The following is a 16,078-nucleotide window of genomic DNA, read 5'->3' as shown; positions in this document are numbered from 1 at the left end:
AGTCTCCTTCTCTCTCTCTCTCACACTCACACTCACACTCACACACACACACACACACACACACACACACACACACACACACACACACACACACACACACACACACACACACACACACACACACACACAGACTCCTAATCTGACTGACTCCTCCTTCACAGTGTGGCAACAACATCTCTGCCACTCCTCCTTACAATAAAACACCTGACACATTAACTGAACTCTCACACTGTTGTCTTCCTGTGTGTGCTCCTGGCTGGGAGACATGGCGGAAGCTTCGACCCAAAGACAGGATTCTTGTTACTTGATACTTGTTCAGTTTGTCTGGATCTAATAAAGGATCCAGTTGCCGTTCCATGTGGACACACTTATTGTCTGGGCTGTATTAAAGGTTGCTGGGATCAGGAAGATGGTAAAGGCATCTACAGCTGCCCCCAGTGCAGACAGACATTAAGGCCAAGACCTGTTCTCAGTAGAAACATTCTGATTGCTGTCTGATGTCAACCCAGGAAGAAAACACTCAGTGATTGATGCCACAGGCCAGCTACAGGAGAGGATCTGCTCTCATCATAAGAAGGTTTTTGAAATATTTTGTCGAACTGATCAGAGTTGTATCTGCTTAATGTGCACGATGGACAAACATAAAGGCCATGACACAGTCACTGCTGCAGCAGAACGGACAGACAAACAGGTGAGTACTGGAGCTACATGTGTGTCCAACCTTTCTATGAGGGCTCTGATACATACTAGCTGTGAATGTCATACTATAACTACAAGAATACTATCTCACTAGTCTTTAAGTCTGGCTGTTTCCACAATGACTTTGCCCGTTAGAGAAAGGAAGAATCAGAAAATTGTTATCAGGTGCAAGGTCCAGTGTTGGGTAAAAACAGTGAAAGATTAACCTGTCGGCATTAGAGTGAATATATTCTTAACACGTAAAATAATGTTCTATTCTAAAGGTTGTGAGATAGCTTTGCCGCTAACTTTGTTGCTGTTTATTTCAGAGGTGCTCATGGCTTCATCCTGATTTTCACATGAAGATGATAGGGACTGCTTCAATGTGTCATTAAATCTCTTGAAAAGTCTTAAATGTATTTAAAGGTTTTTGCTAATAAATGTTCAGCTGTCATGTGTAATGTTTGATCATCATTTTTGTTAACAATCCACCGATAATATGGTGAACAGAGGCAGTTGGGGCAGACCCAGAGGAGATTCCAGCAGAGAATCCAGGAGAGAGAGAAGGAGCTGCAGGAGCTGAGGAAGGCTGTGGAGACTCTCAAGGTGAGAACTGACCACATAACGCAACCGCTGTCTCAGCAATTACTTGTTATTGTGTTATCACCGTTATGCTGCCATCTCTATATGATACAGACCATCACAGAAAGACATGGTTTGACAGGATTTGCTCTTGGTCATTTGATCAACAAGAGCCAGTCACACCACAGGTAAGTTTCCCCCTTCACGCTGTGTCCTCTCCCCCTCCTCTTTGTGTGTCTCCTAACAGAGCTCTGCACAGACAGCAGTGGAGGACAGTGAGAGGATCTTTACTGAGATGATCAGCTCCATTGAGAGAAGGTGCTCTGAGGTGAAAGAGCTGATCAGAGCTCAGGAGAAGGCTGAGGTGAGTCGGGCTGAAGACCTTCTGAAGCGACTGGAGCAGGAGATTGCTGAGCTGAAGAGGAGAGATGCTGACCTGGAGCAGCTTTCACTCACAGAGGATCACATCCATTTCCTCAAGGTAACTGTTGATGATGGATTATTAGTGCACAGAATGTTGAATATATAGGGCACTGATTAATGTTGAATATATTCCTAGGTGGACATTTAAATTAAATTTAGATATTGTTGAATTTCCTTCCAGGATCTCTACTTTTCCAGACTATTTTGCTTCTTATTGTAACTCACTCCACAACATTTGAACAGATTTTTACCCCATGCAGTTACGTGTCTATAGAGAATGTTTTTGAATTCATCACTAAAGACATATTCATTCTTCAGAAAACTGCTAAAAATCATTATGCAATTGTTAGGTCACATGGTAGGAAGAATACTTGCTGACAGACGGGGCTTGAGTGATGTCACTTCCTGTGGCTAATTGATAAAAGCACATCTGCCCTGACATCATGGCTCACAGTTTGTTTGGAGGCACTTGAGGTGCACAGGTGCCTGCCACTCTGCCTCTTTGGTCAGGCCACATGTAGGTCAAGGCAAACCAGTGGCATTAGGACAACCATACATGGCAAACTCATGTGAGATTCAAAACATCAACAAAAAACCTTGAAGTTAAACACACACACACACACACACACACACACACACACACACACACACACACACACATACACACCTACACACCTTCACTCTCTAACACACACACACACACACACACACACACAAACATCAGAGGATGATATCGAACTTAAGAGTCTTGTGTGCTCTGTAATAGTTGAAGGTTTTAGTTGTAATTAACAAAAAAGTTTCCTGATCAACTGTATTTAAACGTACAACTGAATTTTACGCAGATGCTTTATTTGTAGAGAATGTAGCTATTCTCTCTCACTCTCTCTCTCTCTCTCGCCCTCTCTTTCATCTGTTCTTCTTCTCTCTCTATTTCTCTCTATCTTTGTGTGTCTTCATTTAGACTTTCCAGTCAGTCAGTGAGACGCCTGAGTCTAAAGACTTATCCTGCATCTCTGTGAACCAAGGCGTCTCTTTTGAGACTGTAAAGAAATCTGTCTCCTCACTAAAGACGCAGCTGGAGGATTTCTGCAAGGAGGAAGTCATGAAGATATCTGCATCAGGTTAATCACATTACTCACATATGTTTACATGAACCTGTATTCCTCAATGTCACATATTTGTAACATATCCTTTGTATGTCAGTGAAGCTGAGATACTCTGCAGGTGTCTCCATGTTTACTTGTCTAAAGAGGGTCTTTAAGGTTGAAGAAGCTGGAGACTCATAATGTCCCTCAACAACAGAACTCAAAAGTACTGCCATCATAAAAACAGAAGGTTGATGCAATGTTGACATTAACACCAGTCATTGTTGTTTCCAATATGGTTCTTTCTCTCTCAATAGTGACTCAAGTCCAGGCTATTTTTCCTCCTGAACCTACAACCAGAGTGGATTTCCTACGATGTGAGTTTAACACAAGTACATTTTATACAGGTTACTTTATTCCAAAACACAAGTCAAGTTTCAGTAGCAATCACATGGACCTACATGTTTAAGCAGTTCAGCATTTCATTATAGCTTTTATAGTTCATGGGTAGAGGAACAGTGTCTTTTTCCATTTTCCTAAAATGGTGTTCTAAATGGAAATGCGGGAGGAGGTGCAGTTCTCCTCAACACACACACACACACACACACACACACACACACACACACACACACACACACACACACACACACTTCATTTAAACTTAGTTCTCCTTATCAGCACACACACACGCACACACACACACTTTATTTTAACTCAGTTCTCCTCATCCGCTTGCTTTGGCGCTCACTCTCAACCCACCACTCCCCCTTACACCACCTCACCTTACACCACCTGTCTCCCCTCACACCACCTGTCTCCCCTTACACCACCTGTATCCCCTTACACCACCTCACCTTACACCACCTGTCTCCCCTCACACCACCTGTCTCCCCTCACACCACCTGTCTCCCCTCACACCACCCGTCTCCCCTCACACCACCCGTCTCCCCTCACACCACCCGTCTCCCCTCACACCACCTGTCTCCCCTCACACCACCTGTCTCCCCTTACACCACCTGTATCCCCTTACACCACCTCACCTTTCACCACCTGTCTCCCCTTACACCACCTCACCTTACACCACCTGTCTCACCTTACACCACCTGTCTCCCCTCACACCACCTGTCTCCTCTTACACCACCTGTATCCCCTTACACCACCTCACCTTACACCACCTGTCCCCCCTCACACCACCTGTCTCCCCTCACACCACCTCCCCTCAAACCACCTGTCTCCCCTCAAACCACCTGTCTCCCCTCACACCACCTGTCTCCCCTTACACCACCTGTCTCCCCTCACACCACCTGTCTCCCCTTGGTATAGAATGGGGGGTGCAGGCATGGATTCTACATGACTTCTGTCAGCATAGTTGACTCCTCCACAATCCCTGCCAGGCGTTTTAGGCCAGACACACTCTTCTGGGTGCATCTCTTAGGCACATTTGGAACATGAAGTCCATGATCGGCCAAAAACTAGGACGACAAACTGGCATTGATGTCCAGCTGATATAAAATATGCACTCGTGGAAGAAAGAGACAATTGTATTTCTCTGTATTTCTCTCTCTCTCTTTCCCTCTCTCTATTTCGTTATCTCTCTCCCTTCACCCATACAACCAATCACACCTACAGACTTTTACACACAAAGACACTTGAACACTTTCACACTCCTATATACGAAGGACTCATCTCACACAAAGGAATCAAATGAAACAAAACCAAATACTTACACACACTCAACATCAATCATTCATACCAAGGACTCCCTTCAGACAAACACACACACACACACACACACACACACACACACACACACACACACTCAGACATAACAGTGCTCACTTAGTTTGAATACAGACACTCACACATGTACACCTGCACAAACATGTACAGAATCACACACACATAAACAAATCTTACTTATATGTAAAACATTCCTCCACAGAAAAATTCACATAAAAACATCTTAGCCCCCACAAAGATTCATATAAAATAACAACCATCCCCCCCCCCCCCCCCCCCAACACACACACACACCTAACACATAAAATACCTAACACCATACACACCTAACAAACATACCGAACACATATAAATTCTTAAGTTTGTCCTGTCTTCTCCTCCATTAGACTCATGTCACTTCACACTGGATCCAAACACAGCACACAGAGAACTCCATCTGTCTGAGGGGAACAGGAGGGTGGAGAGGAGAAATGAGCTCCAGTCCTATCCTGATCATCCAGAGAGATTTGATGGGCAAAAGCAGGTGCTGTGTAGAGAGGGTGTGTCTGGACGCTGCTACTGGGAGGTTGAGAGGGGTGGGGAGAGGGTTATGATATCAGTCACATATAAAAGCATGGGCAGGAAAGGAAGGGGTAATGATCCTATGTTTGGACATGATGATCAGTCCTGGAGTCTGTACCTCTCCAATGGCTCCTATTTCTATCACAATCAAAAAGAGACTAAACTCCCTCTAGTGGCCAGCTCCAGAATAGGAGTGTATGTGGATCACAGGGCAGGAACTCTGGCCTTCTACAGCATCTCTGACTCAATGACCCTCCTGCACAGAGTCCAGACCACATTCACTCACACACTTTACCCTGGGTTTTTGCTTAATACAGTTGGCGCATCAGTGAAGCTGTTGTGAGCGAGATGTACATACAGTATGCTGTATCAAGACTACATTCACCCAGCCTCTCTACCCTGGGTTTAGGGTGTGACATTGAGGGTGAAGCTGTTGTGACTCTGGGGTGAAGCGCTTGGGTGACCCCACGTATTGGCAGGTGTACCCAACTGGTGTGGTGGTGGTCTGGGCAGAAAACAATGCTCTGCAGATGACCTCTGAAGCAAAACTAAGAATGTATTTACAACCCTTAAATGGGATGATGAATAAAATGCAAATAAAAACAGACAGAAGCAATTTGTTAAATAATCTTTTTTGTTTTTTTAGATTACCTTGATTACAGTTTTTCTCGATAGCTGTCACACTATAACTGGGCCTCTTAACTAAATAACTAAACATCCCAAACCATGAAGCCATCGACCAAAAGACAGACTCATTTCCCAAAACTATAAAACACTATCACCCTGTTTTCACACATTTTAATTCAGATTTGTTGTACTTTATGCAAAACTCAACACACAAATCCCTTCATGTATCACTGGCTGCACCATGTGTTTATTCAGTAAGCACTGGCATTCAATTTCATGAACTCAAGTCATCACGGCTCAAACCCAACTAACACACAATTCCCCAGGTGGAAACACTAAGAGTCAAAAGTGGTCACACCCCAATCAGAACTTCAGGATGGGTAGATTAATGGGCCATGGGCCAATCAGAACCTCAGTAGATAAATGGGCCATGGGCTAACCAGAACCTCAGGATAGGTAGATTAATAGGCCATGGGCCAATCAGAACCTCAGAATAGGTAGACTAATGGGCCATGGGCCACTTTACTTGTGTTGGAACAATTGATCCACAAAGAGTACAAACTGTTTATTTTTCATTAGTTTAGAATGCTCAATACATTAAAACATTATTTTACTGTATACAATGTTCTTGACATATTTTGTGGTAGATTTACTTTTTCTCAGAATTTCAGTTAATTTTAATACAGTACATTGAGAAAAGAAAAGTTCTGAAAGTGTCTACATGTGTTTATATTGTGTTCATCATGTGAAGAGGTTGTTCTGGGGGGAATCCATTAGCGCCATCACTCATTGCAGTAACAGGTTCTTACAGGAGTGTTTTGAATGGATTTCATCACAGTGTACTGGCTACTCTGTAGTGTAGGTGTATCTGATGGCTTCTGTGTGATGTCTGAGGACAACGTTTGGTTTAGATTAGGGCTGTCAAGCTAATAAATTACATTTTACATTTTATGCTTTGTGACTCATTGATCTAAATGAATTGCTTATATCAATTTGCCGTGAGCAGCCTTTAAAAAAATCGGTCAGATTTGCCTTTGAGGTGAAGAGCCTGGGCAGAGTGATAACAATAATGGCAAACAACAGATAGTGGACTTTATTTAATGAAGAACACATTTTTATTATTCCTGATTAACACATCTGAAGTTTGTTTAAACCTAGCCAGCTGCTAATTGATTTAAAGACACAACTGCACATAACTCCAAAACAGCCAGTTCTCAGGCCCACTGTGGATGAAGTTCTCTCATGAACACCATGTCACACCAAGTACTGTGATGATTCCTACACACACAGCTACACACTCTCCCATCAGACTCCATTTTACTGGTTCTCTCCCTCTCTCTCTTCTTCCACCTATCTCTCCCTTTGTCCTTCCTCTCTCTTCTTCCACCTATCTCTCCCTTTGTCCTTCCACTCCCTTTCTCCTCTCTCTCTCCTTCTCTCTCTCCTCCCCTCTCTCACTCTCTTTCTCTCACACACACACAGACGTACATTCTCAGATGACCGACTCCTCCTCAACAGTGTGGCATCATCTCTGCCACTCCTCCTTACAATAAAACACCTGACACAGGAACTGAACCCTCACACTGTTATCTCCCTACGTGTGATCGTGGCTGGGAGAAATGGCGGAAGCTTCGACCCAAAGACAGGATTCTTTTACTTGTTCAGTTTGTCTGGATCTTATAAAGGATCCAGTTACTGTTCCATGTGGACACACTTATTGTCTGGGCTGTATTAAAGGTTGCTGGGATCAGGAAGATGGTAAAGGCATCTACAGCTGCCCCCAGTGCAGACAGACATTTAGCCCAAGACCTGTTCTTAGTAGAAACATTCTGATTGCTGAAATGGTGGACGAATTCAGGAAGACAAGAATCCATGCTTCTCCTGTTACTCCCTCAAATGCTGGACCTGGAGATGTGGAGTGTGACCTCTGCACTGGGAGAAAACTCAAAGCTGTGAAGTCCTGTCTGGATTGTCTGTTGTCTTACTGTGAAACTCACTTTGGAGTACACAATGATGTCAACCCCGGTAGAAAACACTCAGTGATTGATGCCACAGGCCAGCTACAGGAGAGAATCTGCTCTCATCATAAGAAGGTTTTTGAAATATTTTGTCGAACCGATCAGAGTTGTATCTGCTTTCTGTGCACGATGTACGAACATAAAGGACATGATACAGTCTCAGCTGCAGCAGAACGGACAGACAAACAGGTCAGTACTGGAGCTACATGTGTGTCCAACATTTCTATGAGGGCTCTTATACGTACTAAATGTGAATATAATACTATAACTATAAGAATACTATCTCACCAGTCTTTAAGTCTGGCTGTTTCTGCAATGACTTTGCCCGTTAGAGAAAGGAAGAATCAGGAAATGTTTGTCAGGTGCAAGGTCCAGTGTTGAGTAAAAACAGTGAAACATTTACCTGCCGGCATCAAAGTGAACATGTGCTTACATCGTAAAATAATGGCCTGTTCAGTTCTAAAGGTTGTGAGATAGTTTTGCCACAAGTGTTGTTGCTGTTTGATTTCAGTGCTCCTCTTGAACATAGCTCATGGCTTCATCCTGATTTTCACATGAAGATGATAGGGACTGCTTCAATGTGTCATTAAAGCTCTTTAAGGTTTATAAATGCTTATAAATGTTCAGCTGTCATGTGTGATGTTCGATCATCATTGTTGTAAACGATCCACCGATAATATGGTGAAAAGAGTCTGTTTGTTTTTGTATTTTTAACAGAGGCATTTGGGGCAGACCCAGAGGAGATTCCAGCAGAGAATCCAGGAGAGAGAGAAGGAGCTGCAGGAGCTGAGGAAGGCTGTGGAGACCCTCAAGGTGAGAACTGACCACATAACACAACCGCTGGGTCAGCAATCACTTGTTATTGTCTCATCACCTTTATGCTGCCATCTACATGATATAGATCATCACAGAAAGACATTGTTTGGCAGGATTTGCCCTTGGTCATTTGATCAAGAGGAGCCAGTCACAGTGAGTTTGCTCCTTCAATTACCTATGTGTGTCTCCTGTCCACCTCCTCTTTGTGTGTCTCCTAACAGAGCTCTGCACAGACAGCAGTGGAGGACAGTGAGAGGATCTTTACTGAGATGATCAGCTCCATTGAGAGAAGGCGCTCTGAGGTGAAAGAGCTGATCAGAGATCAGGAGAAGGCTGAGGTGAGTCGGGCTGAAAGACTCCTGAAGCGACTGGAGCAGGAGATTGCTGAGTTGAAGAGGAGAGATGCTGAGCTGGAGCAGCTTTCACACACAGAGGATCACATCCATTTCCTCAAGGTAACAGAATTTGCAATTAAGCATCCATGTGGGTTTAGGAGAGGAAAATGCATAATTTTCTAGATCTTTTAAGGTAGTTTGTAATGTTATATACATTTTCAAATACCTAAACACACTAACCAACTGAATTCACCCATCATGTCCTCACCTTTTATGTATTTCTCTAGAATTTCCCGTCAATCAGAGACTGCCCTCGCTCCTCGCCCAGCATGACCTTCAACCAAAGCTTCCCTTTTGAGGGTGTGAAGGAATCTGTCTCTGGAGTGAAGGTGCAGCTGGAGAAGAAACTGGATGACATCTTCAGGCAGGAAGTAGTCAGGATATCTGCAGCAGGTGGATGAACATGTAGAATTGACTAAATAATTAGTTGCTTATTTTAAAGTTTGAGAAGACATGGCTCCCACATTTGAGGCTTAATTTTGATATATTTTTCTGTATCTCTCAATAGTGACGAATATCCAGATCATCAAGTCTTTAGAATGTGAGTCAATCTCTCTCTCTCTCTCTCTCTCTCTCTCTCTCTCTCTCTCTCTCTCTCACACACACACACACACACACACACACACACACACACACACACACACACACACACACACACACACACACACACACACACACACACACACACATCATTGGTAATTACACTGATCAATATTGTAGCCCTCTGAGTTGTAGTTTGTTAAAGTCATCTGATGAGATAGGTGTTTTCATTTCATGTGTATATATTTAAACAACTTTTGAAATTTGATCTCAGGTTGGGTGAAGCATAAGACACATCAGTAAAAATGTACAGGGTTAAGGTTACATTCCTGGACACCAGTAATGGTTTTATGTTATATCTAAGCACTGTAAAGCTGAATAACTCTTGGTGAAGGAAAAGGCAGTTGCCTTAGAAATTAAATTTGCTTTGACAGCTGAAGTGAAACAACTTTTCACAGGTCTGACACTGTTGATAAAACATACATTAAGTGAAACATAAAACCTGAAGATGAAGCCAGCTAGAACTACAGTGTGGGCTTAGTCAGTGGAAATAAGTGTGTGAGTCTGGTCTTCAGATCCTGGGTGAATGTGTGTCTCTCTGTGTTGGGATCCCAGATGCTGATCCTGAGCTCCCAGTCAGAAGAACAGACAGTAAGGAGTGGCTGCCACCATTGAGTAAGTCATTACTGACTGATTCTAACAGCCTCTAAGCCTTTACATCAGCAATAATAGTTTTACTGTAGTGATATAATCTGATCTCAATTAAACCCTATTTCAGCTACGAGACAAAGGATGCTTGGAGGTGTGGTTGGGCTCCAGAGTTATAAAGGCCTTGATATTAATCATGTGTAAAAACACCCTGAGTCTTGTTTTCCAGGGTTTCCAGGTGCACATTTCACTGCAAATGGTGTTCTGTAACACTTTTGCTTAGTTGGTAACAAGGCTGCAAACAAACAACACAAAGCATGAAATTGAACACTGTTAAAGGTCGGGATAGCCTCGAGGTTAGAGCTAAGGGGTTATGCTCATAGGAGGACTCAGGAGGGAGAAGATGTTAGAAAAGATGGGTTTTTATTCTACCCAAAAACGGCACAAAGGCAGTAAAAACAATGACAATAATAAATCAATATAAATAATACAATTTTCAATAAGACATAAAAAGGCATCATAGTCTCGATACCGACATGCACAATAAATAGTCGACTATATGTAAAAGACCACATTCACTGGTCTGATGAGCTCGTAAGGCTTATGCCTTATTAAACACGAACACTCATGCAAACAAAACAAGGGCAAGTAAAAGGGCCGTGGATCTAGTCCAGTGAGAGCACCTAAGACTAACGTCCTATTAAACAGGCAACTCTCTCGAACAAAAGAAAAGGGAGTTTAAGTATCCTAGACACCACATCCAATTGGCTCATGCCAATTATCAATAGCAGGTGTGTCATCGGCCCAGGCACCAACACCTGTGGCTCACAGCAGCCATACTTAAATAAACAATTGTCCCACGTAGCTGGGAAGAGACTACACTAACGTAGTATACATTAGGCTCGGTGACGACATAGCCACACATGATAAATCAGCCAAAATACAACAATAATTCGGTCAGCCGAGAAGTTCAAACTCACGCTTTAGGCAGTACATTCACTTAATAAACTGACAGACGCAAGACGACACTAACAACGGTAAGATGGACAATGCAAGGTGATATTGCGCTGTAGTTTGATAAACTAAATAAACAGAACATGTGTGACAAGACATTGAAATTGTGTGGTTATTTGAACAGAAAGACGTTGTTAACGGAACATATAAACTGTACATGTACACGAACATGCAAAACACCCAAAACACCTGCATCCAGTTCAGTAATGGCAGCCTACAGGCTGCAGTGGCGGGTCACTCAGGTGACCCGTCACAAACACATTGTCTGCAAACTATGACAATAATCTTTTTAATCGTTTTATTTCAAGTGAATTCATTTGCCTGTTGAATACTGCATCTTTACATCAACAGTTTTCTAAATTGTGTCCAGTTTTGAAGTGAACTGTTCTGAGCAGAGTTTCTAAATGTCTGCAAAATTGCTGTAGTTGCACAGAGTTTTACTGGTGGTGAACATTGACTGAGACAGGTAACCATGAATTTATGTGGTCATTGAATACATTTTGTATCAAAGCAATGCAAAAGTATCCACAGTTAAGTTCACATATTCTAGTGATATGGTGAATGTGTTTAGTGTTTAGTTCACATAGTCTACTGATATGGTGAATGTGTTTAGTGTTTAGTGCACATATTCAACTGATATGGTGAATGTGTTTAGTGTTTTGAAAAAGTGTGAAAATGATTGTTGAAATCTATAAGGAAGTCAATGTCTCATCAGTGTTTATATTTTAAATAACGTCTTGTGGATGTAATAAAAAAAACAATAATGTTGTGGATCCAACAGACATGTGAACACCCTGAGTCTAAGAAAAATATGAACACAACAGGAGAGTCAGCATTCTTTATATATGAGCATTTTGTGTGTTTTTTGTCTCAGTGTCTGAAGTCCAGGCTGTTTATCCTGAACCAGTGACCAGAGAGGAGTTCTCACAGTGTAAGTTGGACATAGAAACATGCACGCTATTACACACATACAACGTGCATACGCACATGCACAGACAGGGAAATAATCACATGCATACAATCATGATCATAGCAGCAAACAAATTCAAACCTACATCCATGTCTACACACACACACACACACACACACACACACACACACACACACACACACACACACACACACACACACACACACACACATTTTCACCCTCAGTGTCACTTACAGTATATTAATAAAAAACTCCATCTGCATAGAGCCGGCTGGGTGGAGATAGAAGGGGGAGGGGGGCTTGTGGCAGAGGGGGGGGGGGGGGGTTTAGAAGGGGAGGGGATGCCATCAGAACCATGGCAGGTTGAATCATACACGTATCAGGAAGAGCATGATAACATACATGTGGTAAATGTACAATAGTTACAAATGTAACATGGTAGATAGGTGTAGGTGTAGGTGTAGGTAGGTGTGGAGAGAGCATTCAAGTATTGTAGGACAGCTTTGCGGGTATACAGTGTGCTTGTAAGGTTACTATTACAAGGGTAAGTAGAGTAATGGAGCATAAATCTATGCAGGTGGTAGCACAGAGTATGGAGTAGAATAAGTGCATGACCGTGTGGTTGGGGTGGCTAGACGTAGGCCGAGGGTTTCTACAAGTAGATCAGGTGGAGAGACTACAGCAGCATCCCACAGCGAAGATAGTCTAGTTCATTGTTCGGCTGCCAATACACGTTTATGTACCAAATGGATATGGTGATCAGAAGTTTCCACAGCCATCAGTATTTGTGAGCAAAAGTCATGCTATGAAAGATAGATCATTTTGTTTGAAAACATCAATTTGATATACAGATAGAGAGATACATTTAGGTAAACAATTAACATTATGTAAAATGGCCACTTTATCAGCATCAGTATTAGCATAGTATGATATAGAAGGAGAGGGAGAGGCTGCCCAGCAAGGGGTTTGCAAACACATTTAAACATTCATACTTCTGGATGTTTGAATATAGACACACCTGAACACACACACACTCAGTGTATCTAATATCTGCAAAGATATCTCTTTCCACACTCTGTATTTCTCTCTCTCTGTCTCTCTCACACACACCCATAAAACCAATGCCACCTACAGACTTTCACATACAAAGACACTGGAACACTTTATATATACACACCTATATATGAAGGACTCATCTCACACAATGGAATCAAATGAAACAAACCCAAATATCAGCATAAATCATTTTCATACAAAGGGCTCCCTTCAGACAGATTAGATAGAATTTAAAATAACAACATGCTAAAATAACAAAAACACAGACACACAGGCATGACCATGCTCACTTTTGAACTATTGAATACAGACATGCACACATGTACAATTGCACAAACACGTACAGAATCACACACACAAAAACAAATCTCACTTATATGTGAAACATTCCCCCACAGAAGAAATTACAGAAATAAATCTCATCCCCCACATGCGAAGACTCATATAAAATAACAACAAACACACACACACACACACACACACACACACACACACACACACACACACACACACACACACACACACACACACACACACACACACACACACACACACACACTCACATACCTAACACATACAAATAACTAAGTTTGTCCTGTCTTCTCCTCCATCAGATTCCTGTCACTTCACACTGGATCCAAACACAGCACACAGGGGCCTCCATCTGTCTGAGGGGAACAGGAGTGTGAAGAGGAGAGATGATGTCCAGTCATATCCTGATCATCCAGAGAGATTTGATAAGTGGGAGCAGGTGCTGTGTAGAGAGGGTGTGTCTGGACGCTGCTACTGGGAGGTTGAGTGGAGTGGGGGTGTTAATATAGCAGTCTCATATAAAAGCATCAGCAGGAGAGGAGGGGGTAATGAGTGTAGGTTTGGATATAATGATCAGTCCTGGTGTCTGAACCTCTACAGCAGAGGCTCCTTTTTCTGGCACAATGATAAACACACTGACCTCCCTCTAGTGGCCATCTCCAGAATAGGAGTGTATGTGGATCACAGGGCAGGAACTCTGGCCTTCTACAGCATCTCTGACACAATGACCCTCCTGCACAGAGTCCAGACCTCATTCACTCACACACTCCACCCTGGGTTTAGCTTTTGGGGTTCTAAATCATCAGTGAAGCTGCTGTGACTGACATATCTAGATGCTGTTAGCACATGCATCTCACACATCACATACTTGAACACATCTATCACACGTAAGGATCTAGCAGCTGGGCCTGAGAGTCTTTGATCTTGAAGACAACAACAGACTGAAGCCATTTCCACATCTCTGGACCCAAGCTATTACAATATCTGTACCTCTAGACCTCTGCTGTAACACATGCAGTATCACCACAGCAGAAATAAGCCATTGTGAGTGAAAGGTTTTGATGAGCTCTGTGTTGCATAACCTCACTCTCCCAATTGTGTAGTCCCTCTGTTATTGCATGCATGTGCTTATACCTGGTTTTATATGACAACCACAATATTATGTACCATGTTGTTTAATCCTAATGAGACCGTATTCATCCAACAATTGACCCCCAACGAAATGTGTTCCTCTGTTTCTTTATTAATTCCGTTATAATGAGACCAGTATGTTTATGATTGTTTCTGGTGCAAAATGATGAATAAACAGTTGTAGACTAGCATTCAATGTGCTCTAATGTACTCTTTTTCTTGGTGTGTGTGTGTGATTTATTTCAGAAGTATTTTTGTTAAATGTGTTAAAATTATTTTATCATCCCGTTAAATTAATGAATAAATTAAATTCTTTGACGGAAAAAAAATTCATCCCAGATGATATGATTGGATGGACTACCAGCACTACCTGTGCACACTCTGCCTGTGAAAGGGGGTTCCCTTTTAAATCAGCATGTGGCATCAGGAAGTACATGCCACTGCCACGAGGAGGGACATGCCAATGGCACCCAGTATCAAGATGAACATGCCATTGATATGTTTGAGAGAAGGCAAAATAAAAAGGCATTGAGGACCTTCTCGAAAAATACAGTGGTGTGCTGAACATGCAGCAGTTTTGCAAAAACAAGTGTCATGTAAGGTCAAGCAGAGAGGCCTGTGTGCAGAGATGAGTGTCATGTAAGGTCAAGCAGAGAGGCCTGTGTGCAGAGGAGAGGTGAGTGTCATGTAAGGTCAAGCAGAGAGGCCTGTGTGCAGAGACCAGTGTCATGTAAGGTCAAGCAGAGAGGCCTGTGTGCAGAGGAGAGTGTCATGTAAGGTCAAGCAGAGAGGCCTGTTTTAAGAGACCAGTGTCATGTAAGGTCAAGCAGAGAGGCCTGTGTGCATAGACCAGTGTCATGTAAGGTCAAGCAGAGAGGCCTGTTTTAAGAGACCAGTGTCATGGAAGGTCAAGCAGAGAGGCCTGTGTGCATAGACCAGTGTCATGTAAGGTCAAGCAGAGAGGCCTGTTTTAAGAGACCAGTGTCATGTAAGGTCAAGCAGAGAGGCCTGTGTGCATAGACCAGTGTCATGTAAGGTCAAGCAGAGAGGCCTGTTTTAAGAGACCAGTGTCATGTAAGGTCAAGCAGAGAGGCCTGTGTGCAGAGACCAGTGTCATGTAAGGTCAAGCAGAGAGGCCTGTGTGCATAGACCAGTGTCATGTAAGGTCAAGCAGAGAGGCCTGTTTTTAGTGACGATTGTTGTTAGATAAATTATATTAAGACGTTTATATTGATGAGACAGAGACCAGCAATCAGAATTTAAAATAGTACTTTTATACCTTTTGCAAAAGAGGGAGATGTGTCACAACCAAATATCATGAACAAACTCCAAAGAAGAGCTGGGCGCAGCCAGCCTTATGTGAGTAGAAAAAACAGGTTTCATCACACAAAGGGCGGTATTCTCCCGTCCCATCTCTTCAGAAGCTGCTGCAGTGATCTCAGAATATGTCCTTGAGAGTTGAGCAGTGTGCATGATTATCAGTAAACAGGTGGTTTGCCTCAGCAAGAGAGTATTCAAGGC

At 42.7% G+C, this 16,078-nt stretch overlaps 2 protein-coding genes across 2 annotated transcripts; both read left to right on the top strand.

Annotated features, from left to right (window-relative positions):
* Positions 1–631: 631 nt before the first annotated feature.
* LOC308375745 (uncharacterized protein) lies at positions 632–2,809 on the top strand (the record flags this gene model as incomplete). The annotated part of the gene is made up of 4 exons (XM_080851923.1): positions 632–691; positions 1,189–1,284; positions 1,508–1,741; positions 2,645–2,809. The coding sequence occupies 4 exons, from the start codon at positions 632–634 to the stop codon at positions 2,807–2,809; spliced, it is 555 nt and encodes a 184-aa protein (XP_080708049.1).
* A 4,506-nt stretch (positions 2,810–7,315) lies between these two features.
* On the top strand, positions 7,316–14,246 carry LOC308375744 (tripartite motif-containing protein 16-like; the record flags this gene model as incomplete). The annotated part of the gene is made up of 8 exons (XM_080851922.1): positions 7,316–7,903; positions 8,432–8,527; positions 8,752–8,985; positions 9,153–9,318; positions 9,434–9,466; positions 10,081–10,140; positions 12,002–12,102; positions 13,737–14,246. 8 exons carry the CDS (start codon positions 7,316–7,318, stop codon positions 14,244–14,246), a joined length of 1,788 nt encoding a protein of 595 aa, XP_080708048.1.
* Between the last annotated feature and the right edge of the window lie 1,832 nt (positions 14,247–16,078).

Source organism: Sprattus sprattus (genome assembly GCF_963457725.1).
Source record: "Sprattus sprattus genome assembly, chromosome: 15".
Lineage (NCBI taxonomy): Eukaryota > Metazoa > Chordata > Actinopteri > Clupeiformes > Clupeidae > Sprattus > Sprattus sprattus.
Note: the sequence above shows the minus strand (reverse complement) of the source record. Positions and strands in the feature narration are given on the sequence as shown.